The 20,501-nt window shown below is 39.1% G+C and overlaps 1 protein-coding gene across 1 annotated transcript in view; it reads left to right on the top strand.

The window, feature by feature from the left end:
• The first annotated feature begins 17,227 nt into the window (after window positions 1-17,227).
• Window positions 17,228-20,501, top strand: part of UFL1 (UFM1 specific ligase 1) — a 63,850-nt gene continuing 60,576 nt past the window's right edge. The window contains exons 1-3 of the mRNA XM_043889832.1: window positions 17,228-17,421; window positions 18,598-18,743; window positions 20,101-20,129. Of these exons, the coding sequence (XP_043745767.1) occupies window positions 17,345-17,421; window positions 18,598-18,743; window positions 20,101-20,129 (252 nt within the window). The 5' untranslated portion in view covers window positions 17,228-17,344. The remainder of the gene's footprint in view (window positions 17,422-18,597; window positions 18,744-20,100; window positions 20,130-20,501) is intronic.

The raw sequence follows: 20,501 nt of genomic DNA, 5'->3' as shown, positions 1-20,501 counted from the left end.
ACAGATCACAGGTATTATTCTCCTTCCTGGTTGCTCTGGAGGACTGGAAATGCTGACGGCTATGACAACCTTGTATATTGATAGGGCAGGAAATACTCCATTTCACAGGTCTTGGTAATATTTAAGAGTAGAGCAGATAAAGATTGTTAGAGCAAAAATGAGGGAGAAACCTACTTTGCCAGAGATGAACAAGAGTGGGAAGGGTATTTCAGAAAGATAAACTGTTGCGTGTAAATCTGCAGTCTTCCAGGAATCCTGCAGGTACTAGGAGAGTGATAATGTGGCACTGGATCCCAGCCTTCCTTAGAAGACCTTTTCCTTTCAGGAGACTTTTAGGAGTCTATTTCTTTGACAGTGAAGAACCATCAAATGTTTTTAAAAGCACAAGTGGTATGACTTAAGCTATATTTTAATACAATTATGTTTTAAATACAGATATGTTGTAGAAATATAAACTGAGATCAATAAAACACCCTGGAGAAGGAAAGGGCAACCCACTCCAGCATTCTTGCCTGGGAAATCCCATGGACAGAGGAGCCTGGTGGGCTACAGTCCAAGGGTTGCAAAGAGTCAAACACAACTTAGCACACAACTTAGCAACTAAACAACAACAATAAAACATACAAAAATGAACAAAAACATAAATACATATAACCCTCAGTGTAAAAAAAAAGAAATCAACAAAATAGTTCATAACTGTTTTTATAAATATATAAAAATAACTAATTATAAAATAATTATATATTTAAAATATACATATATATAGAAATCAAGTTGTTGTTCAGCTGCTAAAAATCAAGTATAAGGTGGGTTGCTGGGAGAAATATCAACAACCTCTGATATGCCTGTGATACCACTCTAAGTGAAGAGGAACTAAAGAGCCTGTTGATGAGGATGAAAGAGCAGAGTGAAAAAGCTGGCTTAAGACTCAACATTCAACAAAATAAGATCATGGATTCTGGTTCCATCACTTCTTGAAAAATAGATGGGGGAAAAAATGGAAAGAGTGACAGATTTATTTTCTTGGGCTCCAAAATCACTGCAGACAGTGACTGCAGCCATGATTCAAAGACACTTGCTCCTTGGAAGGAAAGCTAGGATCAACCTAGACAGTGTAGTAAAAAGCAGAGATATCACTTTGCACAAAAGTCCATCTAGTGAAAGCTATGGTTTTTCCAATAGTCATGTACAGATGTGAAAACTGGAACATGAACATGAGGGTTGAGTGCCAAGAATTGATGCTTTTGAACTGTGGTCTTGGAGAAGACTCTTGAGAGTCCCTCAGACAGCAAGGGGATCGAACCAGTCAATCCTAAAGGAACGTCCTGAATATTCATTGGCAGGACTGATGCTGAAGCTCAAGCTCCAATATTTTGGTCATCTGCTGTGAAGAGCCAACTTACTGGAAAAGACCCTAATGCTGGGAAAGACTGAGCATAGGAGAAGAAGGAGACAACAGAGGATAAGATGGTTGGATGACATCACCAACTCAATGGACATGAATTTGAGCAACTTTTGGGAGACAGCAAAGGACAGGGAAACCTGGAGAGCTGCAATTCATGGGGTCGCAAAGAGTTGGACACGACTTAGCCACTGAACAGCAAGGCACTGTGCTGTGCATGTTTGTTGAACACAAAAATGAATGACTCTGTCCCTGCTGCTGCTGCTGCTAAGGCACTTCAGTCGTGTCCGACTCTGTGCAACCCCATAGGCGGCAGCCAGCCCACCAGGCTCCCCCGTCCCTGGGATTCTCCAGGCAAGAACACTGGAGTGGGTTGCCATTTCCTTCTCCGATGCATAGAGGTGAAAAGTGAAAGTGAAGTCGTTCAGTCGTGTCCGACTCTTTGCAACCCCATGGACTGCAGCCTACCAGGCTCCTCCGTACATGAGATTTTCCAGGCAAGAGTACTGGAGTGGGATGCCATTGCCTTCTCCAGACTTTGTCCCTAGACTTAGGTAATTTATGAGATAGGTTGTTGGTGGTTGTTAGAATTGGAAAGAAGTAAAGGATGTCAGAGATAAGAGACAAAGAATCTTTGGGGTTCAAGAAGTACCAAAAGATGTTTCCTGCTTTTCTTGCACCTCCTGTTCCCCTCACTAACAACCAGGCACATACAATATCCTTTTATATTTTTTGGCTTATATGTTGTTGAACAAATGTTATTAGGAAGAGAAAACATTTTTGGATTTAGAATACTATTTTATACTGTATATTTAAATTAGAGTATTTCTTCTTCACTTAAGATGGCAATATATCAAATTTCTGAAAGCCCATAAATAATTAGTAATACTTTGTGGACTTCTAAACATGTTTCTTTTTCATATTGTTTTTCTCTACCAAATTACCCAAAAGAAAGCTATCATAAACAGAATTAAAATGTGTGAAACCTCCATATGGTTATTGTGGCTTTTCATGGTATAGCTATAGACTTTAATCTCAATTCTGCCGCTAGTGTTAGAATCAGTTTCAAGTAGAACTACTGAATATTTTTCCCTCTGTATCCCAATCTATTCTAGCATGTATCGTTTTCTTGATAGATGAATGTCTCATATTGCAAGGAGCACAGATGTGTCTTTTTCTCAGCTATAATGATGAAAAACTCCAGTAAGCAATTATTTTGTGAATGGATTTTACAGAATGCCAACTCATGCTTCAGAACTAATTCATCCTTCTGTTAACAACAAACATTCACCCAAATATTCCCCCACCTGCCACAATAAGTGTGATAACAAATACAAGATTTTAGAAAAACCATGTATTTACCAAATTCTGAAGCAAAGTTCAATCATAGTAATATTACAGATTTTTATGAGGAAAAATCACTAGATTTTAACATATTGCAGTATATCATAATCTAGAACATTGTAATGTTAACAGTATTTCAAAGAAGCAATCTTGTTAAATTTGCTTCAACCTCAGGGAAAGCAATTGAAAATTTCTAACAACTTATGAAAAATACACACCTTGAGAAGTTGGGTATTTTCTTACTGACCCATTGTTTATCCTCTAATGTTTTATTTATAACTAAAGACTTAAAGAAGCAAATTAAGAAGCTTTACTGTTGGTATTAAAAGTTATTTAAAAATTTAAAGGAAACTCAATGCTTTCTATTATCTTTGGGGTCCTGTCTAAACTCTGGGTTTTCTACCTAATTAAAAAATCAGAAAAGTTCTTTAGGTTCATTACTTACAAAATGGAGGGTCTCCAATTACTGTACTGCATCACCACCACCTCCAAGATTGTATAATCATACTTACTTTTGAACTTCAAGTCTAAAGGGAAAAAATGTTGCCTCTGATATCCAAGCTTAGTCCACTTTAGTTTTCTGTGGTTACTGTAACAAATTACCGCAAACTTAATAACAGAAGTTTCTGGAGCCTCTTCCAGCTTTGGGCAGCTCTTCTGGTGTCTGTCTTGAAATTCTTGCTACCTATCTCTTACAAGGATATATGTGATTGCATTTAGGGCCCTCTCAGATAATCCAAATGGGTTTCCCTGGTGGCCCAGCGGTACATAATCTACCTGCATTGCAGGAGACAGGTTTGATCCCTGGGTCAGGAAGATTCCCCTGGAGAAGGAAATGGCAACCCACTTCTGTATTCTCGCCTGGGAAATCCCATGGACAGAGGAGTCAGGTGGACTATAGTCCATGAGGTCTTAGAAGAGTTGGACATGACTAGCAACTAAACAACAACAGACAGTCCAGAATAAAATTTTCCTCTCAAGAGCCTTAACCTTTGCCATTTCTTTTATCATACATTATTCACAGATTTTAGGGAATTAACAGGAATATCTTTTGCAACCTACCATACCATCTATCTGTGGTTTTATCCCATACTTTCCTACCTCTGCTGAGATTTTCTCCCTGATTCCCACCCCACCCCTTACCTCTTCCTCCCTTCCCCTCATACCTTTGACTCCTCCTTGCCAATGGTTTCCTTCCCTCATCATATATTCACAGTCTGTTAGGGCTACCATAATGAAGTATCACAGTTTGGGTGGTTTAAACAACAAAAATTTATTTTCTCACAATCCTGGAGGCTAAAAGTCTGAGATCGAGGTGTTCTTAGGATTGATTTCCTTTGAGACTTGTCTCCTTGGCTTAACGGCAGCCTCTTCTCTCTCCCTCATATGGTCTTCACTCTGTAAATTTGTCTCCAAATTTCCTCTCCTTATAAGGACATCAATCATATTGGATTAAGGACCACTCTAATGACTTCATTTTAGTGTAATAACCTCTTTAAAGACCCTGTCTCCAAATACAGTCACATTCTGATGTGGGGGGAAGGAGGGTTAGGACTTCCACCTGTACATCTGGGGCAAGCACAGTTCAGGGCATAACACAAACCATTCTTTCCCACTCTGAAAACAACAGTAGCAACAAAAACTTCCCTTCAAAAGAACTATTCCCTCAAAGCTCCTTCTGTATTAAGACATTTACTTCCCATCAAATATCCTGTGTTCCTCTACATTTTCTGGCCCTCTTGCTATAAGCTAGAGCCTTGGGACTAATTTTCAATAGGCAGTATGCAGTTCTAATGGACCAGTAGGGGCTTGTACTATGAAAATGTGAATATAAAAAAGAAAAGTAATTTCATTTTAGAGTCATGGTCTCATAAGACTGGCAACAAACAGATTATAATGTTCATTTCATAAAAAGTGGTTTCTGTGATATTCTCAGCTGCATTTTGTTCTCATGCCATCAGCTTTCACCAATGCAGGCTTTAAGAAATAGCTTTATGAAATCCATTATGACATTTCTATAAGAAATGTCCAAAAATCATCTCCAGAACATCTCCAAAAATCTTTGCTTCCCCAGAAAGGCCCTTTTTACTTTTGTCAATGATAATCTTGTGAGTGACATATTTGTCTGTTTGATTTTGGTTTTGGTTTTTTGTTTCATTCTTATATTGCCTGAAGTCATATTTAGCATACAAGTGATACAACTAGAAGGTAAGCTCAATAAAGGTAACAATTGGGACTGTCTTAATCACATTCATGTATCCCCTATGCCTGATCCGTTCAGTCCAGTTCAGTCGCTCAGTCGTGTCCAGCTCTTTGCAATCCCATGGACTGTAGCACACCAGGCCTCCCTGTCCATCACCAACTCCCAGAGCCTACCCAAACTCATGCCCATTGAGTCAGTGATGCCATCCAGCCATCTCATCCTCTGTTGTCCCCTTCTCCCCCCACCTTCAATCTTTCCCAGCATCAGGGTCTTTTCAAATGAGTCATTTCTTCGCATCAGGTGGCCAAAGTACTGGAGTTTCAGCTTCAGCATCAGTCCTTCCAGTGAACACTCAGGACTGATCTCCTTTAGGATGGACTGGTTGGATCTCCTTGCAGTCCAAGGGACTCTCAAAAGTCTTCTCCAACACCACAGTTGAAAAGCATCAATTGTTTGGCGGGGTGCTCAATAAACATTTATTAAATAAATGAATGAGCAACTTGACAAGGTTACATGGCCTGAATATCTACACTGTCATTTTAAATTTTTTTTTTATTTATTTATTTACCTGTTGGCTGTGCTGGATCTTCACAGCTGTGTGGGCTTTCTCTAGCTGCAGTGAGCGGAGGCTGTCCTCCTGTTGCCATCCTCAGGCTTCTCATTGCTGTGCCTTTTCTTGTTGCAGAGCATGGCTCTAGGGTGCACAGGCTTCATTAGCTGTGGCTTGTAGGCTCCGTAGCTGCAGCCCCCAGACTCTAGAGCACAGGCTCAATAGTTGTAGTGCACAGACTTAGTAGCTCCACCACACACGGGATCTTCCCAGACCAGGAATCGAACCCGTGTCTCCTGCATGGGCAGGCAGATTCTTCACCACTGAGCCAGCAGGGAAACCCTACACTATCATTTTCTCTCTAGATCTCAACTTTTCGAGTTTTCCTGGTATTTCCCTACACCACATTGTTTTTTATTTGAGTGAGTGCTAAGTCGTGTACGACTCTTTGCGACCCCAGGAGCCCACCAGGCTCCTAAGTCCATGGAATTTTCCAGGCAAGAATACTAAAGTGGCTGGCCATTTCCTACTCCAAGGGATCTTCCTAACCCAGGGATCAAACCTGTGTCTCTTGCGTCTCCTGCTTTGGCAGAAGGATTCTTTACCACTGAGCCACCTGGGAAGACCGTGTTTCATTTATCAGTTCAGTTCAGTCGTTCAAGTTGTGTCCGACTCTTTGCGACCCTATGGACTGCAGCACTCCAGGCTTCCCTGTCTGTCATCAACTCGCAGAGCTTGCTCAAACTCATGTCCATCCAGTCGGTGATGTCATTCAACCATCTCATCCTCTGTTGTCCCCATCTCCTCCTGCCTTCAATCTTTCTCAGCACTGGGATCTTATATAATGAGTCAGTTCTTCACATCAGGTGGCCAAAGTATTGGAGTTTCAGCTTCAGCATCAGTCCTTCCAATAAATATTCACGACTGATTTCCTTTAGGATGGACTGGTTGGATCTCCTTGCAGTCCAAGGGACTCTCAAGAGTCTTCTTCAACACCACACTTCAAAAGCATCAGTTCTTCTGCACTCAGCTTTCTTTATGGTCCAACTCTCACATCCATACATGACTACCGGAAAAACCATAGCTTTGACTAGACGGACCTTTGTCAGCTAAGTAATGTTTATTCTGAATCAATAATTATGAAAATATCTTCAATAAACATTTAATTGAATAAACTGACTCAGTCAACATATATTGTTTCGACAGGCTTGATACTTTTTGCATGGTAAAAAAATGACAAAGACAGTCCAACCAAGAGACTTTCAGCATTCATTTTACATCAAGTCAGCAGTCTTCCCAGAATGGGTTAAGGAGGCAGGCCTGGGAACATCAGTCAGGAACCTCCGCTGTCCACAGAATCTTTCAAGGGGGGCTTGGCAAGGTCAAAATTATTTTCAAAATAGTACTAAGACATTATTTGTCTTTTTCACACTTATTTTATCAAGAGTATATAGTGAGGTTTTCTGGAGACTGCATGATGTGTGGATAGCTTAACAAATTGAATTAAGAAACTAGCTACTTTCTATTGACCTTTTAAAAAGACACTAAAACGGAGGGCACAGTTTGAATATACCTCTAGGCTAAATGCTTATAGTCTTGTAACCAAAATTTAAACCTGCCCCAATTTCCCTATAAAGCTGCCTCTGACCTTCAAGGATACTTTAGCTTTCCTCTTATCAGCATCAATTTACAGCTTCCTAGCCAATTAAGTGAACATATATGCAAACAAGTCAGATAATAAATTGCTATTACCCTAAAAAGATTGTAAAGTTCTAGTTACCAATCACAATAAGAAACACTATACTTCCTCATCAGGCTTTGTAAACCTGAAAAGTCAATCTTTTACCACTCTTAGTTTTGAAGTCTCCTTGTTCACAAGTTATTTGCTTCTTAATCAATAAAATATTTGTATCAAGTTCTCTGAATTTTCTTTTGGCAAACCCAAATGTTGCAACAATTTACAAAAATGTGAAACAATACATTCTTCTCAGTATTTTTTTTTTTGTTCTAGAAGACTGATAACTTTACCACAAATATATATGTAAACAAGCATTTACTGAAGACATTTTCAATGATTATTTTATTTCTGTTTTAATTTTTAACATGATAAACATTGTTAGATATAACCCATATACAAAACTCTTTAGGAGATACTCAAAATGTTTAAGACCACGAAATATTCCTGGAGTAAAAAATGAGAATCACTAAGCTAAAAAGGACAATAAAAAGGGCAGTTCAGTTCAGTCGCTCCGTCATGTCTGACTCTTTGTGATCCCATGGACTGTAGCACGCCAGGTTTTCCTGTCCATCACCAACTCCTGGAGCTTACTCAAACTCAGGTCCATTGAGTTGGTGATGCCATCCAACCATCTCATCCTCTGTTGTCCCCTTCTCCTCCCACCTTCAATCTTTCCCAGCATCAGGGTCTTTTCAAATGAGTCAGTTCTTCGCATCAGGTGGCCAAAGTATTGGAGTCAGCTTCAGCATCCTTCCAATGAATATTCAGGACTAATTTCCTTTAGGATGGACTGGTTGGATCTCCCTGCAGTCCAAGGGACTCTCAAGAGTCTTCTTCAACACCACACTTCAAAACCATCAATTCTTCTGTGCTCAGCTTTCTTTAAAGTCCAATTCTCATATTCATACATGACTACTGGAAAAACCAAAGCTTTGACTAGATGGATTTTTGTTGGCAAAGTAATGTCTCTTCTTTTTAACATGCGTCTAGGTTGGTCATAATTTTTCTTCCAAGGAGCAATCATGTTTTAATTTCATGGCTGCAGTCACCATCCACAGTGATTTTGAAGCCCCCAAAAATAAAGTCTCTCACTGTTTCCATTGTTTCCTCATCTGTTTGCCATGAAGTGATGGAACCAGATGCTATGGTCTTAGTTTTCTGAATGTTGAGTTTTAAACCAATTTTTTCACTCTCCTCTTTCACTTTCATCAAGAGGCTCTTTAGTTCTTCTTTGCTTTCTGCCATAAGTGTGGTATTATCTGCATATCTGAGGTTATTTCTCCCAGAAATCTTGATTCCAGCTTGTGCTTCATCCAGTCCAGCATTTCTTATGATGTACTCTGCATATAAGTTAAATAAGCAGGGTGGCAATATACAGCCTTGATGTACTCCTTTCCCAATTTGGAACCAGTGTGTTGTTCCATGTCCAGTTCTAACTGTTGCTTCTTGACCTGCAAACAAATTTCTCAGGGAGCAGGTCAGGTGGTCTAGTACTCCCCTCTCTTTAATAATTTTCCACAGTTTGTTGTTATAAAGAAGGCAGAGCACCAAAGAATTGATGCTTTCAAACTGTGGTGCTGGAGAAGACTCTTGAGAGTCCCTTGGACAGCAAGGAGATCAAACCAGTCTATCTTAAAGGAAATCAACCCTGAATACTCTTTGGAAGGGGCTTCTCAGGTGGCTCAGTGGTAAAGCATCTGACTGCAATGCAGGAGACTCAGGGTCGATCCCTTGGTTAGGAAGATCCCCTGAAGAAGGAAATGGCAACCCACTCCAGTATTCTTGCTGAGAAAATCCCATGGACAGAGGAGCCTGGTAGGCTGTATACAGTCCATGGGGTAGCAAAGAGTGGGATACGACTTAGAAACTCCACAACAACAATTCTTTGGAAGGACTGATGCTGAAGCTGAAGCTCTGATACTTTGGCCGCCTGATAGGATGAGCTGACTCACTGGAAAAGACCCTGATGCTGGGAAAGACTGAGGGCAGGAGGAGAAGAGAGCAACAGAGGATGAGGTGTTTGGAATGGCATCACTGATTCACTGGACATGAACTTGGGCAAACTCTGAGAGATGATGAGGCACAGGGAAGCCTGGTGTGCTGCAGTCCATGCGGCTGCAGAGTCGGACATGACTTGGCAACTGAACAACGACAAAGGTTAAGAAGAACAAGCTCCTTCCTCTATGTAGTAGGAACACAAAACCAAAAACAAATGTTTTCTCTTTCCTCTTTTGGACTGCTAGTCCCAGGGAACACCTATGATGTCATGACTGGGCAACATCTTGGAACACACACAGAAAAATTCTCAATAGAATGAGAGGAATATGCGTGATGGCTACACAGATAGACAATATACAGATCTAGAGGTACAGCCCCAAAGTTCGTTTTCTCTTTTCACTTCCATCTGACATATTCTCCAAACCAGAATTACCTTTCATCAGTTCCTGGCTCCTGAGAAATTAGGATTTCTATCTAATTTTCCTGGCAAAATTCCCCAATCAGAGAGATTTCTGACATCCTTGATCAGTGACCCTTATGTTTCTGATACCACTGCCCACAGATCTTTTTACATGAGGTTATTTCTCAGAGATATGGCCTTGCTCTGGAATGGCAAATATATTTCATAGCAAGTGCCAACTCTGATATATTGTTAGCGGTTGGCTGGAACATTGCAAAGAAATCTGAGGTATTTCCAGGCTTAGCAAAACAAATGCCATCATTGATTAGTGGTCTGACCTGAGTCCTAGATGTGTTAGCTTGTATATGTGTGTTTGCTGACCCTATAAAATCGATTAGAACTGCTGTGGTCAAACAGCTACAGAACAAGACAATAAATGTTCAGTACATGAAAAAATTACCCAAAAATATAGCTACTATGGTGGATAATAACAGATATCAATGACAACATCTCCCTCATGAGCAAACTCAATTCATTTAAAATATAAGCATAATGTTTTAAGATTCAGAACAACAAACTCATCTGAAAGAGCATAAGATTTGCCTTAAAGGTTTGCAATTGCATAGCTTGTATATCTGTATATATGAAGACATTTTTACCTTTCACACGAACTAGGATAGATGCCAACTACTCTTGATTATGGCATTTTAGGAACTTGGCTGAACTTACTTTCGGCAGCCATCTCCTGAGAATGAAATTTAGGAAGGTGAAGTTTAAGGTTGCCAGCTGTGGCTCTTGACAATCCCCAGGTGTTGTCCCTGCTGCTGCTGCAGTGTGGCATCTGCTGCGAAGTCCTATTCCTTTATAACATGTCATCCGGTTGGGGTAATTAATAAACACTACATAGAGGAAGAAGGAGGAAGCTGAGAGAGGAGGAAGAACAAGAGAGAAAGAAGAAAGAAACCAAACAATGACACATACTGAATGATATCACTTATATGTTGAATCTTAAAAAAAAATTTTTTTTTTAACTCATAGATACAAATACCAGACTAGTAGTTGCCAGAGGTAAAGGATTAAGAGTGGGTGAAAAGGGTGAATGTTGTCAAAATGTACAAAAAAAGAAGTAAAAGGAGAAGGAAGATGATAATGATGATGGTGATGACAAGGAGAAGAACAAGGGGAGGAAAGGAAAAAGACACAAGCTGCTCCTGGAGATCTGAGCCAGCCTAACTTTCCCCTTGCTCGGCAGGAAGCACAGATATTACGGATTTCTTTAGAATGTGTTCCTATGTCTATTAACTCTACACACGACTGCCTTAGCACTGATACAAGCTGGCAATATATTCTTTTAAAGCATATTTTGTTGGTGAAATAGAAGAATTTTCAGCTCCTTGGAGAACAAAGCTCAAGCCCTGACGAGAGCACTAACTTGTTCTTTTACGAATTTGCCTTTTTGTCATTTTGCCTGGGAGTTACACTGTGGAGAAGAGTAGACAGGAAAGCAAGTGTTGCCTGGAGCTCTAATAAATCTGCCTCTAAATACAGTATTGTGAAGAAAGTGGGAGAAAAGTGAAACCAGAAAAGACTAATATAGAATTTGTTCCCTTGGAAACAAAAGAATGCTTAGTGCTTTTGGAATAAATAGTAGCACAAAAGGTGTGGCTCTAAAATGAAATTCTGACAATATAATCACAAATAACACTAGTGAGGAATAAATAGGGAGGATAAACATAAAATTTTATAGTTTACAAGGTATTTACATGCATTTGACTCCATGGGTCAAGACTACAACCATTATATACCAAAGATAAATTGATGGGAACCAGAAGTGACACTGGTTATTGCTTTACTGATGAGGGTAAAAGGTCACAATGAGCAGAAATTTGCTCCCTTACCTCCCAACAAAAATGACAGATATCAAAAGGGAATTTTAAGCCTTATATTGGAGTAAGAAGAAAAAGAACAATATGCAAAACAGGACATATTCTAAGATAAATCATTAAGTAAATGACTTCGTACAGTTTAAATCTTTAAAATGGTGGTTAGTAGAAAACAGTGTGAATTTCTTAAGAGTAAATCTTAAAAAATTTACTCCTCCTCAGATTAATAAATTTGAATTATGAAATTCTATAAACCAGGTGATATTCCATGATCTTCCCCTTAAACAAAAGGACTAGCATGGTGTGGTGCTAGTGGTAAAGAATCTACCTACCAATGCAGACTTAAGAGATGTGAGTTCATTTCCTGGGTCAAAAGATTCCCTGGGGGACAGCATGGCAACCCACTCCAGTACTCTTGCCTGGACAGAGGAGCCTGGCAAGCTACAGTCCATGGGGTCAAAAAGAGTCGGACATGACTAAAGTAACTTTGTATTTAAGACAACTATAGCCATGTTATAGTTATGCTAACTCTTTTTTAAAAAGTAAATGAATCACACTATTAGATGTTCCTAAATTTCTTCTGGCTCTAAAATTTTTTAAATCTAAGATCCTATTGTATGAGTGTCACCAGTTATCACAGGTATATATCCTTGATTCACTCTTAATCAATTTTGTTATTAAGTTGAATACTTAATCGCTATAGAAGGCAGGTGATGGCAGAAATAACAATGTTGAATGACATAGTTAATTTTTGAACTAATCTCAGCTAATTAGTTGAGCTTAATAATAGTTTGTTCTTCTTGGTATCCCCAGGGCATACCATAAAGTCTGGCATATAGTAGACCTCAAACACTATTTGTTGAAAGAATAAGTGAATGAATAGGTCAAAAATAACAAGGTGAAACTTATCAAATAAAATTAATTTGTTCAGGTACAGAATAGACTGAACTTGGTTTGATAGCAATTTAGATAAAGACCAGTCAGATACAGTTCATTACCAGATCAATTTAAGCCAAGAGTCCAATTAACAGAAGTATAATATCTGGGGAAATTAATCTCACTGTCATCGCTCTAGTCAGACTATGAGTAAAATACTAAATTCCTCCTGGGTATCACTTTCTAAAGCTGACATTGCCAAGCTAGAGTTTAACATGAGAGGGTAGCCAGGATATTTAGAAATCTGGAGATCTTGTCAGGAGATATAATTGAAGTATCTGAGATGTTTAACTTGGAAAAAGAAAGCAAGAGGGACATGCTTTGAATATGTAAAGAGTTGTTTATCATGGGAAAGATATATTAGAGTCATCCTCTGAGTCATCCAAGGAAAGAATATTGAAGTGACAGGGAAAAAGATCTCGCTTTAGTATAAGGAAGGAATTTCTAACAGTTAGATTTGTCCCAAACAGGATTAATCTGCCCTGCAAAGAAGGGAACATTTCATCATTTTAAGTGTTCAAGCAAAAGTACATAATCTGCCAGGAGCTGGCAAAGAAATCATTGCTGTGGATGGGTATTAGCATGAATGATCTGAAGAGCCTTTCCTGCCCTGATACTCTCTGATTCTATAAGCCCTGAGTGATTCACTGCCTGTCTCTTCAACATCATAATAATCTCTATTTTCATTGACTTTTCTTTTTATTTAATACCCAATTAATTCTCTTTGTTCTTTCTCCCATTACTCTCATTTGCTTGTGAGGTAGTTGTACAATCAAACGTTCATTGAAATCTCAGAAGGGAAAAAAGAAATTGCCTCTTAATAGTCACAACCAGGAATTCCCTGGCAGTCCCATGTTTAAGACTCCATTCTTTCAATGCAAGGAGCATGAGTTCTGTACCTGGTTGGGGAGCTAAGATCTCACACTCCACACAGCAACCAAAAGGAAAAAAAAAAAATCTCAACCTCTTTGCCCTAAAAGCAAATGGACTTCTTCCACCCGGGACTCATGCTAGTTTCCTGAGACACTGATGCTTTCTATGTATAGGATTATAGTGCCATTTTTGATGGTGGGATTGAGGTAATTGTTAAATCCCAAAGGGCAATAAGATAATGTTAGCTATGTAATTAACAATATCTTTGTAATTTCTATACAGTAACAAATAGTAAACACTGACTTGCTGAAAATACTCATTTTGCCATTGTTTCATTTCACTTTCCTAGTTGAGTTGAAGAAAGTTTATCTTGGAGGAACTTTACAGGATCACATCCCCTGCCATCTCAGTGAAGCCAACAACCCATGTTACAAATGTTAGAATATCTAATTAGCCTTAGATGAATCTAAGGATGGTGCCACAACCACATACTAGTGTAGTTGAAAAGACCTTGAGTCCTTTCCACATAATGAACATGTCACAATCTGACTTAGGCTTGTAGACACAGACTGTTAGAAAATATTCTAGAGAATTGAAATGCTATTTTTCAAATCTACACAAGCTTATTCTTAAAAGGAATCTCTCATCTCTTATTCAGTAGCCACTTGTGCTATTTACCATTAGCCTATCAGGTAATCTATCAGATGTTGGCCAACACTGAACTATTTCCCATTCAAATTTTTATCCCTTATTCAAAATGACTGAAATTATAGTTATGATACGTGGCTGCTAACTGGAGGTGGTTGCTTTGAATCTCATGATCCCAGAGTCTGAACAAATGTGTGCCCTTATCAATGGTCTAAACCAGAGCCATCCGATAGAACTTTTGGTGAGGATAAAATTGATTTTCTATACAGTCCCATAAGCTATCCATGAGCCACATGTGGCTATTGAGATCTTGAAAGGTAGCTATTGTGACTAAACAACTAATATTAAATGATACATGTATTTTTAAAGACTACTTTTAGAGCAGTTTTAACTTCACAGCAAAACTGTGAGGAAGATACAGAGACTTCGCATATACCCCATTCCTCCACACACATATAACCTCTCCGTTATCAATATCCCACACCACTGTGGTACATTTGCTATTAAAACAATCGATATGCTTACATTTATTTACACATCAAAACCACCCAAAAGCCCATAGTTACATAATGGCTCATTCTTGATGTTGCACGTTCCATTTATGTGAACAAATGTGTAATGACGTCTCTCATTATAGTATCATATAGAGTATTTTCATTGTCTTAAAAAAGCCTCTGTGTTCCACCTGTTCATTCCTCTTCCCTTCCCAAATGCTGCCAACCATTGATTTTTTACAATCTCCATAGTTTTGCTTTTTCCATAATGTCAGGACATTGGAATTATACAGTATGTAGGCTTTTCAGATTGGCTTCCTTCACTTCGTAATATGCATTTAAGTTTTCAGCATATCTTTCCATGACTTGATAGCTCATTTCATTTTAGCATTGAATAATATTCCATTGTCTGTATGTACCACAGTTCATTTATCCATTCACCCTTTGAAAGAAATATTAGTTGCTTCCAAGTTTGGGCAATTACAAACAAAGATGCTATAAACATCCGTGTGCAGGTTTTATGTGGACATAATTTTTCAGTTCCTTTGAGTGAAATACAAGGAGTGTGATTGCTAAATCACATGTTTAGAGCATGTTTAGCTTTGTAAGAAAGCGCCAAACTGTCTCCAACATAGCTGTACTATCCTGCATTACCATCCATGAATGAGGATTCTGTTGCTGCACATCCTAGCCAGCATATGGTGTTGCCAGCATTCCAGATTTTAGCCATTCTGATAGTTGTGTAGTGGCATCTCATCGTTTAAATTTGTATTTCTTTGATGGCATATGATATGGAGCATCTTTTCATATGCTGCTTTGTCATCTGTATATCTACTTTGGTGAGTTATCTGTTAAAGTTTTTGGTTCATTTTTCTTTTTTTTTAATTGTTGAATGTCATGACCTTTTTTGAAAAACAGTTCTTTATCAGCTGTGTCTTTCGCAAATATCTACTACCATGCTGTGGCTTGTCTTCTGTTCTCTTAACATGGACTTATGCAGAGCAATTTTTAATTTTAATGAAGTCCAGCTTATCAATGATTTATCTGTTGTGCCTTTGTTGTTGTATCTAAAAAGTTACTGACATGCTAGAATTCATCTAAATTTCCTCCTGTTATTTCCTAAGTGTTTCACAGTTGCATTCTTCATTTAGGTCTGTGATCTATTTTCAGCTAACTTATATGATGAGTGTAAGGTCTATGTATAGATTCTTCTTTTCTTTCTTGCATGTGAAAGTCTAGTCGTTTCCATACCATTTACTTAAAAGACTATCTTTGCTCTATTGTATTGATTTTGCTCCTTTGTCAAAGATTATTTGACTATGCAGGTTTATTTTTGGCTCTCTATTCTCTTTCATTGATATATTTGTCTATTCCTTCATCAATACCACACTGTCTTGATTACTGTAGCTTTGTAATTAGTCTTAAATTCAGGCAGTGTCTGTCCTTCAACTTTCTTCTTCTTCAACACCATGTTGGCAATTCTGGGTCTTTTGATTCTCCATATAAACTTTAGAAAGAGCTTGTTGATATCCACAAAATTAATTACCCAGATTTTGATTGGGATTGTACTGAATCTACAGATCAAGTTTGGAAGAATTGGCATCTTGACAATATTGCCTGTTCCTATCCATGAATATTGACTATCTCTCCATTTACTTAGTTTTTCTCTGATTTCATTCATTAGAGTTTGTAATTTTCCTCATGTAGATCTTATACATATTTTGTTAGATTTATACCTAAATATTTCATTTAGGGGGCTGTTACTGAAAACAACATTATGTTTTCAATCTCAACTTGTTTGTTTCTGATATAATCTTTATTTTAATTCATTTAAATGGCTTCATCTGTATAGTGACTATCCTTTTAGGCAGCACAAGCTGTCCCTACAAAATACAATCTTGAATTGAGCACCGAATAATTGATTTTTTTGAACTGTGGTGTTGAGAAGACTTTTGAGAGACTTTGAGAGTTCCCATGAGAGGACTGCAAGGAGACCAAACCAGTCACTTCTAAAGGAAATCAGTCCTGAATATTCATCCGAAGGACTGATGCTGAAGCCGAAGCTCCAATACTTTGGGGAACTCACGCAAAAAAAAACTGACTCATTGGAAAAGACCCTGATGCTGGGAATGACTGAAGGCAGGAGGAGAATGGGACGGCAGAGGATGAGATGGTTGGATGGCATCACCGACTGGATGGACATGAGTTTGAGCAAGCTCTGGGAGCTGGGGAAGGATAGGGAAACCTGGCATTCTGCAGTCCGTGCGGTCATAAAGTCAGATACGGCTGAGCTACTGACCTAAAAATATTATTGGAAGGAAAATCTTCGTTCAGGTTTTCCCGTAAGATGTTACGGGAAAATCCAAAGGAACTCTGTGACCCATAGCATGATTCCCTACACAAATCAAACCGCCCTACCTTAACAGAGAAGAGGTAATGTTAACCGCAGTTTGGAGCACAGGTCCTCCCCCGCCTCCCCAAAATAAATCAAACAGAGGGCAGGGGAGGAAAAAAAAACACAAAAAAACAAGAGTGGTTAACTTGATTATCACTGCGCCAGAATATTAGGAATAATGCAAACAAAGACTTGAAGTAACACTTTATTAACTTGGCTTTCCGGCAGACGCGTACAGAGACGGACGGCCTGGCTCTCCGCAGCCGCGCAGGGATCCCACGCCCAGGACAAGCCTCCCGCGCGGGGAGGGCGGGGCTGCGGCTTTTCTGGCCCCGCCCCCGCCGGCGCAGCTCGCGCACGTTCCGTAGCCGCGTCGCGGAGAGTCTCTTGTCCCTCCGCGCGGCCCGTTCCGCCTCGGCTCCCGCGGCCTTTGGGCTGACGTGTCGGCGGTTGGTCGGCGGCTGGGCGAATAAGGCCGAGATGGCGGACGCCTGGGAAGAGATTAGGCGTTTGGCGGCAGACTTTCAGCGGGCGCAGTTCGCAGAGGCCACGCAAAGGTGCCTGACCCTCCCTCTCCGTTTGTGGAGTCCACAATAGCCTCGGGGGGCCACGCCGGGATCTGAGGCTGCAAACCCCAGGCCTTGGACCCCGGACCTTCCCATCCCGTCAGCGTTCCCGCCCCTTCCCTTCCTCCCAGAGGCTGGAGTGCGGTTTCCGAAATAGTTCTCGGTGGGGAAGACCTAGAACATTCCTTCCCACCCCCCTCCAAGCCCCAGCCAGGTGCAGGCGAGGCCACCCCACCTCGACGGCTGGGACTGGTGACACCCCTAAGACTATCCCTCTGATCCTTGCTTAACGGTTAGCAAGTCCCTGAAGCATCATTGACTGTGATACACTTCCTTAGAGCTTGAAAGGAGAGGCTAACCCCAAGGTGCAGTATTTTGCAAATACTATGTTGACTCCGTAAACATTTTGCCTTCTTGTTCACCAGGATAGGTGTGCTAGGCCAGAGCCATACTCCCGTCTGTCATTTTTAGGGACTCCACAGACATTTGACGTTTTGGGGGGTGTGTCCTGAAAAAGCCCCTAAGTTTGCTTTTTACCTTTACTGAACACATATAATGGTAATAGAACCCCTGTTTATCTGTTGACTACTTCTTGCCTTGTTCCTTCTGGAGCTGAAGACTTTAATCCCCTGATGCTGTGTTTTGTATCACCGCTTAGCAAACGAGGACACTTAGTTAAGTGTTTGTGTAACTATCAGTTGCAAAATTATGGTTTTCCTGGCCTAGCCAGGTGTCCTGCTTACAAAGCTTATACATAGGAGTGAGGCAACTGTGCATTTAATAAAAGAAAATTTTGTGTGTTTTTTTAAACTGAAGCGAAAGTGGAAATTGAAACAAAAGTAGGACATGTTTTTTCTTCTACTTACATTACATGTCCTTACTTTTCTATTCAGATTTGAAGATTAGAAGCAGGCCTAAAAGAGCAAACTCGAAATCTACAATAGACTTGTAACAATGAACTACGTGATTTAAGTTAATGTAAACCTGTTTACTCCCTAGAATTTTTTTAAATGTTTTGAATTAGTGTTGTACGAAAAAAGATGCAGATGCTGTAATATAGAAATGATGACTATCCAAACCTTTTAAAAACCCATTGTCATACATCTTTTTAAACATATTGAGCACTGGATGTAACAAATTCATTTTTAAAACTTTTGTTTCCCTCAGATTGTCAGAGCGGAACTGCATTGAGATTGTGAATAAATTAATTGCTCAGAAACAGCTAGAAGTAGTTCACACACTTGATGGGAAGGAATATATTACTCCAGCCCAAATTAGTAAAGAAATGAGAGATGAGCTACATGTTCGAGGTGGTAAGTAATTCCTTAGTTTTTTCTTCTGTTTCTTCGGAAAGGGGCCTGGGCATGACCTTTTAAACCATAAATCATAAATGATTTGGAGGTTATAGTACACCCTTCTTAATTGTTAATTTGATAATCAGCCTTAATACTTTTCAATAGGTTTGGGTGAACATTATATAATTTAAATGAAGTCAAATATTGTCACTTTACAAAATCGCATTTTTTTATTTTGAGATATGTGTTCTGTTTGTGAATTAATTAGCTCTTTTCACAGTTCTTGAATTTATTGGGTGACTCAGGTGGACTTAGCTGTCTGTTATCAGGTGATAATTATGAAAAGGGAACAGAGGTTTTAAATTACAGATCGTTGAAAATCAAGACTGTTCTATCATGTCTTTTTAAATTTTGTTTGCAAATTACAAAATAATTTAGTATGGTGTTATATCAGATTGTAGGAAAAGCTACTACAAACACACAAAAGTTTTTGTTTCCATTGCCTTTTTGAAATATGAAGAAATTCCTGAGCAAATTTGAACACTGTTTGATTAAAATAGATGCATCTGTGAAAACAACTTGTTAGATATTATTAGATACACCTTTGGTGTTTGTTTTTTATCTTACTGCATAGTCCTAATAAAATACTAGCTATAGTTTGAAATGCTTAACAGATATTCTTTAGCTAATAAGTAATAACCTACCAGTTTCAAATAATTGAAAATACATTATCTGAATTTTGTTGTTAATATGTCTTTGGTCACAGTAGATAAATTGTGAAGGGATGAAAATAATCCTCATAGGTCTGCCCAACTCAGTATCAGCTGATGCTGGTTATTAGTTTGATATGACAAATGAAACTTTGAAAATAAGCTATCCTCTATATTTTAGCCATGGATACTTATGCTAATAACTTGTCTTTCAAGACATTAATTACTGTGGCCCTGTTGGTAAAGAATCCACCTGCAATGCAGGAGACCCTGGTTCGATCCCTGGGTCAGGAAAATCCGCTGGAGAAGGGGACAGCTACCCACTCCAGTATTCTTGGGCTTCCCTGGTGGCTCAGATGGTAAAGAATCCGCCTGTGATGCGGGAGACCTGGGTTCGATCCCTCCCTTGGGAAGATGCCCTGGAGAAGGAAACAGCTACCCACTCCAGTATTCTGGCCTGGAGCATTCCATGGACAGAGAAGTCTGGCGGGTCACAAAGTGTCGGTCACGACTGAGCGAATCTCACTTTTCACTTTCATTGTGTCCTTTGCAGAAAGATTTATGTTTTGGATTTTGAAATGTCCAAAACATAAATCTGTTGAAATTTGCAGTTTTGGGCTGGTATGTACTTACTGATAACTTAAATGAATGTCTTTTTTTTAAAGGTCGAGTAAACATCGTTGATCTGCAACAGGTAAATTTCAGCTTTATAACAGTTTTTACTTTGATTTCTCAACTTTTATGTTACTAATTTTTTCAGTGCCTTAAGTAGTCACTTGGTATTGGTATCATATTGTGTTTGTGAAGAAATATATGACCTTCACTGATACATTTAATCAGTTTAACAAGTTTTTCTTTCTCAGTTGATTTGCTTATACTTTATTCTTTAAAATATAAACTAATAGTTACCATTTTATGTAATTATAGAGCTTATGTAATTTTGAGAAAAATCACTAGTTTCTCAGTGACTGGTTTTTAGTATGTGGAAGTTAAACCTAGGAGATATTTTTAGAAAATACAAGTGTATGTGTTACCAGTAAGGGTTTTTTTGTTGTTCAGTGGCTAA

This window comes from Cervus elaphus, chromosome 28 (genome assembly GCF_910594005.1).
Source record: "Cervus elaphus chromosome 28, mCerEla1.1, whole genome shotgun sequence".
In the NCBI taxonomy this organism is placed as follows: domain Eukaryota; kingdom Metazoa; phylum Chordata; class Mammalia; order Artiodactyla; family Cervidae; genus Cervus; species Cervus elaphus.
This window is presented reverse-complemented; position numbering and strand designations above follow the sequence as displayed.